Below are 17,174 nucleotides of genomic sequence, written 5' to 3' on the forward strand. Positions count from 1 at the left end.
TTTGTGGAGTCATGTTTTTATTATTTGCTCTTCGGTATGCAGCTTCCTGCCCTTACGGCACACTACAAGTACCAGAATGCAACTATTAAATACACAACCAACCTTAACTCAGACCGATAAATAATTTGACATTACTAGTTCCGCTGGTAATCTTTTTTTGTATTCAAAGATTTCGGCTATCACGGGGCAGCTGGAGATCGGGCGCAGCTTGCCTGAGCGGTACGCGAAGTGGACCTCTGCATCCCCGGGGTGAGGAGGCAGCAGGAAGAGGCGACAGTGATACTCTAGCCGCGTGCTTCTGCCTGACGTCAGGGCGAACGCCCAGAGGCTGACGAAGTGGCCGACGCCCCCTTCGCCGCAGCCTGGGATTGGGCAGGCCTGTGGGCTGTGCCGTATAAAGAGATCGACACGCCCTCTGCTCTGCTCCTGTCTTCGGAGGCCACGGTAAGGGCTGCGGGATAAGCGTGGTTTGTGATTAATTAATGCTGCGCAGGCTTTCCATTTATTTATTTATGTATTATTAAGAGTAGACGTCAGTGTTTTCTGAAGTCGTCGTCATGGCTTTGGCGGAAGCTACGTTATACGTTTATATATATTTTTGTTTTTTCCAGTTTGCTTTTTATATACCCCTGTTCTAGTAAGCGTGATTTTAGAGGCTGTGATACGTTTTCAGTGGCTCCGTGTCGTCTGTCTGACTAGCAGTGACATTTTGCGAGCTACCTTCTTTACTCCGCATACTGCGTTCTGGGGATGCGCAGCGCCTTCCAAATCACACTCTACAGGTCTCTTAGCTTCTCCCAGTTGCCGATTTTTAAGCTATAAATAAGTGATGCTATTTTAACACTCATCCTTGTACAAATTTGTTTAAACTAAATCGGTTTAACAATTGCAGTTTCATTGTTGTGAAATGCCACTAATTCTACTATGTACTAGGTGTTTAGGGGTAATATCCGTGGGTACAGTTGAGATCGAGGGCGCCCCAAGAGCTTTAATACGAATGTCTTGGTTCTGTTGTGGCACAAATCTAATAGAGACTACTTCAACTTTTAATGTTGCTGCTTTGTGCCTGCGTCCTATGCTTGACTTAAAACTATTTCCCCTTTTCACTAGGGTGGGGGTGGGAGTGATAAAACTTCCTTCTAGGTGAAGGAGGGACTGGGAAGCTCTGGTGCAAACATGGAGTGACTGGTAGGTAGCACCGCAAGCTTGACGCAGAATGAGACCGCTCTAGAACGGGACTGGGTGGAATTGGCTGGTTTGGTAAGGGGTATAGTGACACGGACGTATTAAAAATCTAGTTTTCTTGTAACAACTGCCGTTGAATTCGCTTCCACCGACGGGTGGCCACAAACAGGACCAGCTTCACACGCGAGGATCTAGCCGTACTGCGGGTTGTTTTTCGCTGGGTGGGGCTCCCTGGGGCCGGAGGACAGGATTACCCCCCGCCTAGCCCGGTGGAGCACGAGAGACGAATCTGTGCGGTCTGAAATGCCCTGTGCGCCTCACCATGCTGGAAGCCACGCACCCCGAATTGAGGCACTCGCTGCCTGTGTGGGCTAGCGCTGCACATATTATAGGGATGAAGGCTACTTTGCAGCTCTGGACACCTTTCTACCGACATTTCGGGCAGCTGCCCATGGCGTGGAATTACTGAGGTGGACAATGGCACCCGGGCACACCCAAATAGTTCTCAGTGGAACCGCTGTTTTCTCGTCATGTAATAAACGTGCACGTACGCTCGACGGGGAGTCACAGAGGTCTGGAAGTCGTTGGTTTGTGGTCCCACCCCACGCCGAACTGCAATATGTGCGTATCTTGGATGCCATTCTGTCGACTGAGTCGTTATTAGACCGGCATGTGTATACAAGCAAGCCCACGTCAGCAAAATGACAGTGGCCCAGTAAAACACGTTATTTGGAGCACGTGTATTAACTAACACAGATGAGTATTTGAATTACGGGAGCGCAAGCTCAAATCCCATCTTTGAGCCGTAGCAAAACTGTCTTCTGGAACTAAATCACGGTTTCTCACTGTGGGCCATGCTATGAAATTGCGCTATGGGTCTGCTTGAATATCTGTAATGCACGTGAAAGAACATCATGCAGTAAACCATACGTGTGAAGAGTAGCATGCTATTACACCATTGTTAATGGGGGGAGGAGGATTGGAATGGACCTACTCGAGGCTTTACCTCTTGAGTCATCACCCTTCCCAGGCAGTGTGGGTACATGCACTCTGCCCATCTGTGTAAATAGTTGTCATGGGGATTTTCAGAGTGAATATGCCCTAACCATGCTTCAGCTGGTCTGCAGTGGGGTTCCCTGTGGCTGAACATACAGTAGAGGTAGGTAAGCCGCTTGAAGGCTCCAGCCAGATGCCCTGCGCTGAGTGTGAAGGGCTTTTGGGCCAGAGCCCAAAAAGGTGAACCTTAAGTGGCTTTGTCTGCGATCTAATCTCATGCCAGGAACTAAAGGCAACGCGTGAATCATTTCTCAGAACAGGAGAGAGTAAGATGCTCATTTAGTGCCTGAATTGCATAATGGGGAAATCTGGAAAGCCATCAAGCCTGACTTTCCCGCCGACCAGTGTGTGATCTGACATGTTTTCACTGTACCTGTTGTATCCTCATTATCACATATAAGAGCACCCTGTAATACACGAGTTCGGATGTTCTGTGTGCTAAAATCTTGTTTTTAGTAACTGTTTCTCAATGGTTAATAACGTAGGCCACAAGGTGTGCATGACAGCTGACTTGCCTTTTTGCTAACTGATTATTCTGGTGGAGGACAGGGCCTGAATGTAAGTTCAGGCTTAGACTATCACTTTTAATAAATGCCTTGCAATGATTTAACCAGTTGTTCAACGGTGAAATGTTTAAACATGTTGAAGAAATACTTTATTTCAGTTTTCACGATTCTTTAAACATATAGTTGCATGATTTACCTGCCGAAGCTTTTTAAGACTCTTAAGCCAAGCCAACTCCTGGCCTGGCTTTGTATGTTGATTTCTTAGCCGTCCCCCCCCCCCCCCCCCCCCCCTCTAAATAGTCCGGGCTGAAGTTATGTCTAAGCTTCTCCGAAGCAGCATGCACAACTACAGCTTCCAAATGGCCCAGTGTTATGTCACATTTTTTTTTTTGGGCGATAGTATTTGTACGCACATAATACAGTTACAAGTGAACAACTCACTAATCCCGGAGTGCAAAGTGATATTGTAAAAAGAATCGTAACTGGCTGAGTGTGTCGCATGATTACTGGGACCACTTGGTAGCTTCACTCACAAGTCAATTAGGCCAGTGCAGGTTCCTGGCTACCAATGCTCGTAGCCTTAGTACTAGTGCGCCTGCTTCCACCCCCTCGCCGCTCAAGCACCTGAGGTCTCTGCTCGTGCTTTTGAGCACACTGAGACTAACCTAGATGTGTTTCAACTGAGAACTAGTTGAGGTGCTCCTAGAGGTTAAAAGCTTGATTCGTCCACTTGATTTCTTTTGTCTCCACTTTCAGTCCATGTGGGGTTTGTTGAACTTTGGTCTAAATGTCCATTGGAGAAAATAGGTGTTGCTAATGGTTTATTGATTTTTATTAGATGCCAAGAACCAGTTCATGGCGCAACAGCACGTTTCCTAACCGAGGGATGTCAATCCAGTTGCTTCCAGTGTGATGCTGTATAAACGATTTCTAACCGCTACACTGGAATGTGCATCATAACTTGTACTGTTGCCAAAACACAGCTTCTTAGACATATGTTCTTACAAATGCAATACACCTGGGGCTGTATTATGGCCCTTTGGTGTTACAGAAGGGGCCGCAGGCGCTTATGCGGCCCCTTTTGTAATACCAATAGCGCTGAAGCACATTTAGCGCCAGCGCTGTCACCAGAGGGTGTTCATTCATGCAAATGAAGGAATCCCTTTGCCTTGGAATCCACGCCATATTATAGACGAGGGTGCAGAGGTAAAGAAGCTGTCAGGAGGCACACTCAGTGAGTCCCCTGGTGGTAGCCCTCTGGAAGGGGGGAGGGTCCTATAGCCCCCCACCAGGACATCCTCTTGCTTGCAGGTGCAGTCCCTCGCGGCACCTGCCTGCAACAGGATCTCTGATGCCTTTAAAAATAAAGGCCGGTTGCCACCTGCAGTGAAGCACAGAACGGCGTTAAAGCAGCTGTTCCGTTTTTCACTTGGCAACGCAAGTTCGCAGCTTTCCTGGGAGCAGAATGTTTGTTAAAGGGTGCCATGGTGCAAACAAAATGTGTCCTCTGTGTAATAGTCCCCTAGGTTTTGTAAATAGAGTTGAGTGAGTGACTAAAAGAAACCGGAAGTATGTGTGGTAACCAGGTGGAGTCCGGTCCGACAGAACTGGGCTGGACCCAGAAAGTCATCTCCTCTGTGTCCCGGCTGAGTATGGGGCACCTGCAGCCGCACCTATGTTCAGTACAGGACCGCACTGTATGTTGTGGGTATGTAATATCTTAACGATTTACATATCGCAAGCATCGTTCATTTCTTATCTCTGTAGCACCTGTGGCCTCCTCAGTTTTAGACTCTCAAATATATAATTTGGAGCCGATGCCTAGTATTAGCAGACTGCACTTGGTTTACGGGGTAGAACTAGCGTGCGAACGCTTGACATTTGCTAGAGCCTTAGTCCAAGTTCCCACCGTTCGTAGGGGGAAACGCTGAAGATAAAAAATAATAACCGCTATCCTGCCCCTCAGTCCGCCGCTGAGCACGCGACACCGTCCGCTCGCGCTGTTACCACGGACCGCGAAGGGAGCTGTGTCCTCTGAGCGCGTGACACCCGCCCGCGAGGACTCCTAGAGGAGTCTATCCCTGCACGGAGCGCGCGCTGATCGATCGCACGGTGTTGTCTGGGACCGGTTCCATCCTGCCTGCACCGCCGCGCGTACACACTCGCACGTGGGGCACGCCTGATTCTGAGGGCGTCGGTGTGAATCCTAAAAATGTGATGCGCAGGTGATGACGTACAGCGGGAACCGACGGAGGTTTTGTGGGCTGGATGAGAGCAGACATGACCTGCGGTGTACAGGGCCAGGATGAGTACATGGGCCCATTGGGTTCCACAATAACTGCAAATAACAGGAGTTAAAAGTGGGAGTGAATCTGTCCTGAAAGCCGACTTTCCGCCTCAGTCGGGAGCGTTTGCTGTGGCAATGGTGTTTCAAAATACAATTATGTAATTTTCTCCAATCCGAGAAACTCTGGTCTTCGGTTACTAGCCCACATCTTATTGTGTTGTAATTGCCCAGAGGTTATAGGTGACAGTGATCTTCAACTGCATTTTTGGAAGCTGATTTGTTTGTGCATTTCCTAAATAACGTTTTCACATTGTACAGTAAATTTCGTATTACTGCCCTTTAATTTTACTGTGCAGATAAGGCGTCAATACTTTTAGCCATGGACCTCATGGTTGAATTGCCAGGGCTGCTTTATTAAGTGTTTGTATCATGTAACAAACCACGTAAGTTTAAACCTCTTCTCTTGGGATCTTAATTGCAGACTCTGTATGTCCACCATGCCAGTTATCCGGACTTTAACAAGAGTTGCAAAGCATGCGGTACAGAGCCCCTGCTGCGGGTGTCAGGCCTCTGTGGTACCAGTCCGGTTTATTGGTGTTTCACCTCGTCAGGTTACATCAGATGCCAGTTTCCATTCCGTGTCTTTCTCCGAAACAGATCACCCCCGGGTACTGATTACAGGTGAGTTGTCTTTCTGACTTTTTTTTACTCGCTTTCTTCTGTGGTGAAACTTCATACTTGATCTGCTATCGATGTTTGCTTAGATTTAGTTCTCTTTGAGGCACTAACACTGAATATACAGCAGACATCCTTTCCAGCTTGTTCATCACCACATCTACCATCTCAGCCCTAATTAATCCGCTGTGACAGCTCCAAACAGTATCACTGCTGCAGCAGCACACAACCCTGCGTGTATATCACACAACTGCACAGGTTTTTTTCATACACAATCCTACCATGATTCTTTCTTTTACTTGACTAGTAAACCTCTGGCAAAAACCGTGCCACCGGTCACACAATCTCCACCACTTGCTGTATTAAATAGACTACTGCCTCCTACGAAGAGGCATCACCTTTCTCCCTTGAGGCTCAAGGGAGCACCGCAGAGCACCATACAACAGTAACTGCAAAAATCATGACCTTGTCACCTAGCAGAACCATGGAAATCACAACTTGTTAGGAAAACAATCTGAGCATGCTTCAAGCAATTTCTAGAGTTTCATTGGCAACCTAATACTAGGAACCTAGCTACAGGGTGGAGCATCTAACCTCCACACCCCCACTTTTTCCTTTGTCATCCGTTAAAGCACCCTTTTGGCCCACACATGAAAGGCCAGTGCCTAGGCTTTGGGACGCTGGACTGTCAGGCAGATGTTTTTACTCATTTATTCTTTCCTCTTTCTGCCAACGTTCTTACCTTACTTCATTACAGGAAGTACAATCTACAAAATCCTATTCATGTTTATTGCCTAGCTGTTCAGAAGACTTGTTAAGTAAGGGTAGTGGCCCCAAAGCACCTGCCCTTGCATCCAGCTGCATTCTCCTTCCCCCTCCCCCCCCCCCCCCCCCCCCATTCCCTCACCCACAAAAAAAAAATCACAAGCCATGTATGACCCTTCGTGTTTGCGACTTACGATTTTGCAATTTTCTGTGAATTGTGAGTTGCAAACATTGATGTACAACAGTGTCTGAGACACTGTTAGCAATTCCCAATGATCGCGTGAGACTTGCCTCGTAAATATTCATGAGACAGGTCGCAACTTGTGACCTGTTGGGAATGGCTGGCATTCACAGGGATGGTGGCATGCTGGGTTCAGCGGACCACCATATCTGTGACTGCTTTTTAAATAAAGTTTATTTTTATTTTTTTAAATATATCCCGTTTTCTTTAAAATAAAACTGGATATATTTTAAAGTGTTCATTTTTTTGTAGTAGTAGTAGGCAGTGGTCTGTGGGACCGCTGCCTGCTCTGAAACTGTTGGCACCCCCATTCACAAAAAGGAACAGGTCCCTTTGGGGCCCTTCTCGTTAGCAATGAGTTACTGCCTCCTTCAAGGAGTCTGTAGTCTTAATGTTACGTGACTGCATTCTGGTTTCAAAACATTCATTCATGGCCCTGTGATTCAATATTGGGAAGGGACACCCCTTTCTAATAGTGACCTGCAATTCATATTTTGTGAATTGGTAATAGCTACTGACTCTTAAAATGCAGTTGGTACGTGCCAAGATTCCTTTTACTGATCGCAAAGGTTCCAATGGGCCGTTTGTGATTGCTAAAATGTGTCGTACATATATATGGCCACTTATGAGCAAGCCAACTCTGCCTATCAAGACATCCTCATTTGTGCACGTCTAAACCACAGACAAAGACTGTATTGAAAGTTAAAATCTGTTTGTATTTGTTCTACAGGATGAAATTCTAACGTTTCTTCAGATTATTTAATATTTCTTCTAACCCATATGCATCAATTGGTCATCTCGATAGCCTAAAAATATCAGTTCAAAAGCCCTAAATGTGTGCGGGGTTGTCAAAAGTGAGAACACTATATTCGTTCTCACTGTACATAACTTTGTCCCCTGTATCAACAAACCAGCCTCAACAAATCTTGACTGGATACTATCATGGTCCATTACTTCTTGCTAAAGAACACACTGATCACACCAACGACTAACTGCTCACTTTTCGGAGTTCTTCGTGGTGCCTCAAGAATCTCTGTTGCTTGGTTAAAATGAAAAGCTGTTCTTTAATAAGGTGCTGCAGAGTCTCGAGCAAATGTGCCAAGTTACATGCGTTTTTTTTTTTTTCCTTCTGTACTCGGTATTCAGTTGACCGTTTTTAATGCATTAAATAAAACGTGGGTAAGTTGTAAGGAACAGTCAGCCATTGATCATTACTGGTGCCAGTTCAGACTTCTCACCCCTGCCACCGAGGTTACCAAAGTTGCTTCACAATTGCCATTCCTTGACAAATCCAGTTCTAACATTCTGGGCCCACATCTCGGGGCATGTACACATGCATGTGTTTTTTTATTTTATAATCTTCCTTTTTTTTTTTTTTTTTCCCTTAACTCGCTGGTGTCAGATTGGCACTTTGTAACCCTGACGTTAGTTTCGGTAGCAGTTCTTGGTGAATTATAATCCCCCTTCCTGCAAGGTACAGCTTCCAAAGTTTTGGAGTATCTTTTTATGAAAAATGACATTTCTGATCTTTGTCAGGAGTAAACTCCTTAGACGGGTCCTATCCCATTGAAATCTATTCGCCCTGCACTCCAGAGTAGCTTTGTCATGCACGGGAATGTTCTCCTTTATATAAACTGCGCTAGACTGTTTTCCTAGATAACACTAACACTAATTGGCTCTCCTAAGTGTTTATAACTGTACACGTTTCTCATTCTTGCAGGTGGTCTGGGACAGCTTGGAGTAGGCCTTGCCAAGCTGCTAAGGTAATAACTGATCATGGAAAGGTCGTATGTTGATTGCACTGCCTGAATATGTTATGGTTCAGAGGGCTGCGTTGGGTGCCACTGTGATTAATCATGCTTTCTGAACTATCTGTGGGAGGGGTTGGCTTGGCTTATCTGCAGTGGTGGCAATGTCTTATTCCGCCTTCTGGTACTTGCAGCTCTGAAGTACTGTTAAACCATGCCTATGCTAGCAGGTGCCCTTTTGATAGAACAGGCCTTAGGAGTAGGACGTTTGGGCCACATTAAAACCTAAATTATGCTTATTGTTGGACGTTCCTAGTGGCGCATGATTCAGGGTATTTTAAACGGCACAATGCGGCCTGAACAGTCTTGGAACAAACACATTTTGTACCCTGGCCTCCAAACATGATACATTTTTGCAGCGCCCCCTGCAGGATGTTTTAACACTGATGCATGTCCCTCAGCTAAAGATCACATCTTTTCTGGCATTGTAGTGCGCTGGTATTTTAGAAAGCCCCTCCTGTGCCCAAAGCGTTGTTCGTGCTGCTACAAAGCTACTTACTATGTACCATTCCTATAGGTAGTCGAGGACGCTGCAGTTTGCATTTGGTTCATGGATGCCCTTCAGGTGTTTGGTAAAAAGATGTTGGCTGCAGGTAAACATGTTGGGTGAACTGCACGAAGCTTGAAGGTGTAAGTCATGATGCGCCTATCTTCAGTGCAAATAACCAATGGGTGTTGCGTAGAGCATTGGTTCATAACCTTCTGACTTATGTCGCTCCTCCACTTAATCATCACTGGAACCTTGGGACCCACACTGAATTATTATTGAAATCTGGTGACCTCAGCTGAGTCGCTATTGGAAAGCAGGCACCCCAGCTATGCATTTTCGATGACTTGAACTACAAAACATTATACAAAAACAAGTGTTTACCAAACAGATAAAAATGATGAAATATTTTATTTAATTCGTAAACAAATGTATAAAAACAAATTGTAATGGAACGGTCTGAGCTTTTCTAAATTAAATTGAGGGCAAGCATAGTCCATACTATATTTTTGATGCATTTGAACTGCTCCCACAAATCAGTCTGAAGATACTAACTTAATTTTAGCCTCTGGTTTCATCTCTTCACAATGACATAACGTTTTAGGATTTCTAATTGTACATTTTGCTTCTATATTCATACACCCTATTAATCCGTTAATGTTTACCCGTCTAGTTGCAGACTGCACACGCACGTCCACAGATTAAGAACCACTGGTGTAAGAACTGCACCCATGCATGTAGATGCATCCCATTTCTGTATCTATCGAAAATCCTCTTGTGGGGCATCAGTGTGACTAACAGGGAAGGGCCCCAAGGAGTCTATTTAAAAGTGAAAAGATGAGCTCTGCAGGGTGTATGAGAGCTTCATCCTATGTACAGCCATGAAAAACTTTACTTAGTGAGTTGAGTCACTTTTGGGGGAAGGGAAAGGCCCATTTTTTTATTGCTTTTATGAATTTAAAATGGTTACTGATTAACCTTATTTTTTGAGTAGGATGTTCCATAGTTCGTAGGAATGTCTGCCTTTGTGGATTCTTCTGATAAGGGGACAAGCGGAAGTGTTGGTTTTATTGATTTACAGTTTTGTCTTTGGGGCGTGGAGCCTAGATTGGTACTACAGAAAATAATTGGCCAGTGTCATGGATGCCAAGTGTGTGATACAAAGTGCTTTCAAGGAGAATTTGCTGTGACAGGTAGCCAGTGCATGGTTATAAGAGCTGAAGTGATGGGGCCACGTCGGGCCATGCAATGAACTGTGACAGCAGTATTCTAGACACCTAGAGGTTTTCTGGTGAAACGCTTCACAAGGGCTCTTTGAGTAGCAAAGTAAGGAGAGATGCACCATCCCATTGCAAGGATTTTTCATTATATTCACCTGACTTGGAGGGAGAGTTTGGAGTTCTGATAGCCTTTAAATTTATGTTGGAGGGAAGGGGCGGGGGCGGCAAGGGGTAGTTTTCAGTAGCTGGAAATCACGCTGTGGTGGGGATCTTCCATAATCTACACCTGATCTCGGGTTAGTAGTTTGTTTCAAGTGATTTTTGTAGCATTCAGTTGCTTATTGCATGGAGACACTGGAGAGTCCAGATGTTCCTTGGAGTGACATTTTTCCAGTTTTAGAATGATGTTTGTATCCTCAGTCTAGCTGTAATTTTAGTTTTCGAGTGCAAGAGAATATATAGATACAGTGATCGACTTTACTAGTGAATATACCAGAGTTCAGGGGCATACAGAAGCACTTGCAACTGTAAAGTAGTTTAACGGCTAGGTAATATTTCAGACTTACTAGCTGGATACTGTATCGGGAACTCCATAATTCATGCCCCAATATAAGTCTCTTTCAATAACCTGTCTGAGCAAATGGTGCTATCTTTTTGGGGGAAGGGATGGAAAACTTCTCAGCACACCTTCCCATTAAATTACTGGTGTGTGTTCTGCGACAGTCCAATAGGTGTGAAGTCTGTGAGGAATCCTTTGTGAACAAGTCTCTGGCTGCAATTTGAAGAGTGTCTTGTGGGCTTCTCCCACAACCCCCTCCACTGTGTAGACGTTCCTCCGGGTGAGCGTCAACTCCTGTACACCAGAGGGAGGCCTCCTAGCAGAATGTTAGCCAGGCTGGAGCATCAAAAGGATGGGGAAAGCGCAGCCAGTGTAGTGACAAGGACGATCAGGCCATATAACAGCACCTTTTAACTATTCTGCATATCAAACTATGCTTGATAAAATAGCACTAAGTTGTGTATTCATCCTTCGCTTCTCATGCGGGGTCGGAGCTTGTTGTGGGCTCATATTTATTTAAAGATACTTCCCTAGTTGCCGCCTTTGTCCGCCCTTTTGAAACTGCACGAATGTCGTGGCGTTGTAAAGTGAAGCCATACACACTGCCTTTATCTGAAGTAAACCCACTAAGTGATCGCCATCTTCTCTTGTAACCTTTAATTGTGGTTTGCTCTGCAGGAAGCAATTTGGGAAAAACAACGTTATTCTGTCTGATATCAGGAAGCCCCCTGATAGTGTCTTCTACAGTGGTAAGGGATTTAGAAACCTTTTTACTTGTCTTAACCTTTCATGGGAGGGGTGTAGATTCTGAATTTTATTTAATAATGCTATCATTTTTTTTAGCATTCATCTTTGACGCCTGCATAATGATTGCTTTGCTTCTTTGGAATTAGGTCCCTTCATCTATTCAGATATTTTGGACTACAAGAACCTGCGTGAAATTGTGGTGAATAATCGCATCACGTGGCTCATCCATTACAGTGCCTTGCTCAGTGCTGTTGGAGAAGCGAACGTTCCCTTGGCCAGAGCTGTCAATATAACAGGTAAGCATAGACTCCCCACCCCACCCATCTCAGGTGGATCCATGATGGACAACAGCAGCAGTGCTACTAGCCCTCTGACTTAATGTGTTTCGCTTTAGGCTTGCACAATATTCTAGACATTGCTGCGGAACACAGTTTGCGGCTCTTTGTGCCCAGTACGATTGGAGCATTCGGACCTACATCTCCACGCAACCCAACACCTGATCTTTGTATCCAGCGTCCACGGACAATCTATGGTGTGTCCAAGGTCCATGCAGAACTCATGGGAGAGGTAAGTGCCAGCTGTTCATGGATGCAGGGCTGCTCTTCCAAGTGTATTTTTTTTCCTTTGATTTGAAAAAGCTTAATAGCTACCATTGGCACTATTGGTGTGTTGGGATTTTGAAAGCCTGGATAGCCAGCCATCTAATCTGTGCCAATCTGGGTTCAGATCACTACCTCTCAAACACCGACATACTTAGAAATTTAGTGTTCTAGTTACACTCCTACAACCTCCCTGTCTGTCTTGGTACTCTTGTCCCTTACATGTAGGGGATTTGGTTCCCTGTAAGCCAGTTAGTAGTGCTAAAAGGGTATATAACAACCCCGGGTTTAAATAAAGACCACTCTCTATACAGAAGTCCAGTGCCTGGACTGTGGTGTGTGGTGTGGTGTTTTTTTTTTTTTTTTTTTTTTTTCCCCTCTGAAGTTAACATTCTCATTGAACCAAATGCCAAGCTCCTTAACCCTAGGCTTAGGAGAGAAGGCAGGGGCCACGAGAATCTGGCCACCATAGCAGAAGATCAAATGTAGAGTTGTTTACCTAAAATGAGGACCTCCGTTTTTTTTTCTGCTTAATACAGTAATGGCAAGATAATTTATCATTGTAGGACTGGGCAGTCAAGTTAAGGCCCCTTACCTTTGTTTTTGCACCACATCCTAATGTCCGGATTTAGTCCAGTGAATTCCTAGTATAATGCTGTTTTCCCAAAATTGTCTCCAAAATAAAGCGGCCTCTGAAAACACTTTTGGGTGTTGGATGTTCATTGAAAAGAATCAACCATAAAATAATGCAGAAGTCACCTTACTCTAATGCAAAAGGTTAGAGTCGGCTGCTTAACTGAACTTGTGTCTTTGGCAGAGTGCCTTTTTCGGAGTATCAGAAACCCACTAGAGGATTGCAGGCTGTCGTCCTCGATTGGTAACACAGGACCTTCTTAGTGCAGTATGCAAGTCCAGTTGACTCCTTTTGCTATATATCCGGAGAAGACCTGTACTTTACAGAACTCATTCCCTTGGGGATCTACAGCAAAATATCTGTTTCTCCATGATCCAACCGAAACCCACTGGATCTGAATCTAGACACTGGACACCACTATTGCTCGTAGGCTACCCTTCTTTTCCACTGCATCCATTCACATTGAAAACCAATACCCAGAAGTTGTGCTAACCGCAAACATAGAAACACCAGCAAAAAGGATCCCGAATAATGCAACTAAATGAAGTGCTAAGTTTGGCGCATGTTCCAGGCGTTAAATTTACGTGTCTTTACTTTACTAGATCTCATGGCACATTGTGTGCTTGGAATATATATATGAGCGTAAGCAGAAATGTGTTTTCAATAATCGATTGGTTGTGCATGTTCCCAAGTATTGCTTGCTGCGCAGCATAACCTGAAAACTCCTCTTAAATAGAGGAAAGCTAATATTATCTGAGTAAAAACTTTGAAAATATAAGCATTCGCATCTTCTGTTAAATAAGCAATGCACACTGTTTGTATGATCGTTAAGGCATCTATCAAACAGTCTTTGGATGGATGTGGTTGGGTTTTGTGTCTTTACCTAAAACGTTATTATGATTTTTATTTTTTTTAACTGTAGATGTCTGTTTGAATTATTAACATAGGTCGGGGCTAGAAGTATTTCATCCTTTTCCTCTGTACTGTTACATAGTAATAAATGAGAGGCATGCTTATGGCACCAGAATGTACTAATCTAGTCTTTGGGTCACTGTCTCAACCCCCCCCCCCCCCCTTCACTCCCCGATTTGCATTGAATTCTTGATTGTGTTTGCTTGCTTATTGTATTGACGCAATTCTTTTGTGCTCAGTACTATCACTACAGGTATGGATTGGACTTTCGGTGTCTAAGGTATCCTGGCATCATCTCTGCAGACACACAGCCTGGTGGCGGCACGACAGGTGAGAGCTTGTGACCAATGCTACCATATATGTATGTGTGTATATGTGTGTGTGTGTGTATGTATATATATATATATATATATATATATATATATATACATACACACACAAAATATTCTGATGAGCGGTAAAGAACCTGTTAGTAGTACTAACTTTAAGGCCACTTATTTCACTGACCATGGAAGAGCGGAATTCCAAGTTGGACTTGCCAGGCTTTGAACTGCCAAATAACCACCAGTTTTCAGTGACCAGCATTCGGCTCGCTGACCACTATTCCAGTGGTGTATCCTGGCCTAGCACAGTAGGAACGCATTAGAAGCATGCTTCACAAGTAGCATTTCCTTGATGGAAAGAACTATTTAGAATTACTATACACTCCAATGCGACAGGAGCTTATAATTGAAGTCTTCCCCCCCCCCCCCTGCACATTTTTCTGTTAGTGAATGTTTTTACACTCAAGTTATGGTTTCCCGACAGCCTGTCCTTCCTCGCAGGCTTTTCTTTCTGCACTCTAGTCTCTGTCATAAGTTTTGAGATCATGGCGCAGACAATTAAAAGTGGGTGTGGGGGACACTGAAACTAGGAAATGTATGGTGTGTGTTTGTGTTTTTTTTTTTTTTTTTATAATTCTGTAGAAACGTTACTTTTTACTTTACTGCCACAGTATACAGTTGTTCAAGTCACCAATGAGACAGTGTATAGGATCTTGTTTGTGAGCTGGCATAACTGCTCTCTGGTGTAAGGCGGTGGTTTTGGCCATGCCCACGTCTGTGCTTGAAGTGTGTGCTTCTACTGTGGCCACATCTGGCCTGACAAGTTTTGAGTGGAGCAAGAACCGCTGAGGACTGTTTGGTCACGAGCTGGGGAGTCTCCAGCTTTACATTTTCCACTGTCTCTTATGGGAAAGGGACATCTTCTGGAAACCTCTACATAGTGCCAACTTTACCTTCAGGTAATTGACTGGTAAGGCATTGAACTCTCCACCGTGTTACAAAACCAGAATCTCATTGGATTGTCTGGGCACCATATTAGTGCTAGCAGCCAAATGGCTGTGTAGCGCGAAAGAAAGTTATCACACTATCTTGCATATCATAAACAGTTCAGTTTTTCAGCTAGAATCACCTTCTCAATGCATCATTTCTGATGTGTTTTTTTTTAATTTTTTTTAAATCATTTCACCTTTTATGACTTTGGGGAAAGCGGGGGGGGGGGAAACTATGGGTGGGTGAGACAATGCAGTTTATTCTCTTGTGTCCATCTACCTGTCGATTCCTCATCTTTTTAATTTCCCCAATGCACCAACATTCTACTGAAACTTTTCTTCAAAGCTCTCCATGTCAAGGAGAATGTCATAATGCTACGGCTCCGCACGCAGCTCTGTCTGTCATTGGAGACATACGTAGCCCTTGTTGGCATGCTTACGTCCGTTCCCTATTTTTCTGCGCTTTTGACGTGTAACAGTTTTCTTATAGCTCTTACATTGTGGGCTTTCTTTGATAGCTCTCGTCGTCCGTCCACCCCCCCCCCCCCCCCCCCCAAGAAATAAAGTTGCAACTTGGTTGCTGGAAGAAAAATGTCTCCTCCAAGGAAGTTGAGATTCAAGCTGTGTAGGGAATGCAAAGGTCAGATGTCCATCACTGACCCGCACGGCGATTGCCTTTCAATCATGATGTAGAGACTAATTCATTGTCAAAAAATGAACACAAAGGTGTTAAAGGAATGGGAGGCGAAGCTGCTTATGGCAAAGGCCAAACAAGAAAAAAAGAGGTTGTCCGAAGTCTTGGCTCTGGTTTAAGTCACTAATGTCTCACACTTCAGTCATCGAAGAGAAAACACAAGAAGAAACAGTGTCATTCCTCTTGATGTAGTTTGTCTGGGGATGATTCTCTGAAGTCTGTCTCTAAAGCGACAGAGTAGAAAGATTGAGGTGTCTTTATCCATCTACAATGCCCACTCCAATGTCGCCTGTAAGTCTGGCTCTGACTTTGCCTGGACATCCTAATCTAGAGCCTCAAGCGGACCCTTTTCCTCCTGTGACACCTACTCCTACAACACAGGAGCAGAGTTATCCAGCATTTCCAGCTCCAGGGATGGATCCCTCGAGATGTCTAAATGCTATGTATGACGTCTTTGCAAGGGTGTTGACTTCATCTGGTGCTCCTATGGGCCCCATGTGTCTGCTGTCATATTTGCTGGGTGGATTCCTAGCGCCGTACCAGCTAGATCTCTTTGTACCTATGTCTCAGGTGTCCTGGCCACATCCAGCGCCACGGTGGCCAACTTTGCTGATGGCACAAGGTTTGTCAGCACCAGTGCCAGCTAGGCCTTCCCTGGTGTCGATTGAAGTAGCTGCAACATTGCGTCATTTGACTTTGCACCCTTTGTTGCTTAGGCCCAGGGTGGGATTGGGGGGGGATTTTATTTTCTTCTTTTTTTCTTTTTCCTTTCCTCTTTATTTCTTCCTCTCCTGATGCACAAATGCCTTTGTTAGACTTTCATTTGATGGGTTGAAATTGTTTGGTGCTAGAGCTGACTAGACTTTGGAAAGGTTCAAAGAGTAAAGCAACAGCAAAATCTTTGGGCCTGTAAATGCAACCCAAGGATTATGGACAGTTTCAGAAGTTTCAAGGATTTAGAAGATTCTTTTCCTTTCGAGGGTGACAACAGTAACAGCAGCAACTGAATCCCCTCTCTAGAAGCTACAGAGGGTTGAGCTGTGGAAGGCAGCGTGGAGCCACCCATTAGCCTTCCTCTGCAGCCAGTCTCCCAGGAAAGCAGCCCTCGTTATGCCCGTCTTAGAGCATGCTTTACCTGTAGGAGGGAGGTCCATAACATCGGACGTTTGGGTGTTAAGTATTGTAGAAAATGGGTATGCCCTACCCTTCCAGGATTTCCCCCACCACCACCCAACCCCCGAACCCCTCTCCTTTTCCTACTCAACAAAGTTTGTTATGAAGTTCATTTTCTGGTGCTTCAATAAAAGGTCCAAAACCCCCTTTTTAAAGGGTGAAGTGGAGTTGGTTCCACAGCAGAAATGAGGCAGGGATTTAGTCTTGTGGATTTATTTTTTATTTTTCTCCTCTTGATTTCCAAAAAGGAAGGTTATTTACATTGTCCTAGACCTCGGGTTTTGAAAAAGTTCCTCAAACAGGAAAAAGTGAAA

The 17,174-nt window shown here is 44.7% G+C and overlaps 1 protein-coding gene across 1 annotated transcript in view; it reads left to right on the forward strand.

Annotated features, from left to right (window-relative positions):
* The first annotated feature begins 320 nt into the window (after nucleotides 1–320).
* LOC138296749 (L-threonine 3-dehydrogenase, mitochondrial-like) overlaps nucleotides 321–17,174 on the forward strand; it is a 28,159-nt gene continuing 11,305 nt past the window's right edge. The window contains exons 1-7 of the mRNA XM_069236159.1: nucleotides 321–444; nucleotides 5,516–5,715; nucleotides 8,436–8,478; nucleotides 11,468–11,538; nucleotides 11,683–11,832; nucleotides 11,931–12,103; nucleotides 13,921–14,011. Coding sequence (XP_069092260.1) covers nucleotides 5,523–5,715; nucleotides 8,436–8,478; nucleotides 11,468–11,538; nucleotides 11,683–11,832; nucleotides 11,931–12,103; nucleotides 13,921–14,011 — 721 coding nt within the window. The 5' untranslated portion in view covers nucleotides 321–444; nucleotides 5,516–5,522. The remainder of the gene's footprint in view (nucleotides 445–5,515; nucleotides 5,716–8,435; nucleotides 8,479–11,467; nucleotides 11,539–11,682; nucleotides 11,833–11,930; nucleotides 12,104–13,920; nucleotides 14,012–17,174) is intronic.

The sequence above is a fragment of the Pleurodeles waltl genome, chromosome 5 (assembly GCF_031143425.1).
Source record: "Pleurodeles waltl isolate 20211129_DDA chromosome 5, aPleWal1.hap1.20221129, whole genome shotgun sequence".
In the NCBI taxonomy this organism is placed as follows: domain Eukaryota; kingdom Metazoa; phylum Chordata; class Amphibia; order Caudata; family Salamandridae; genus Pleurodeles; species Pleurodeles waltl.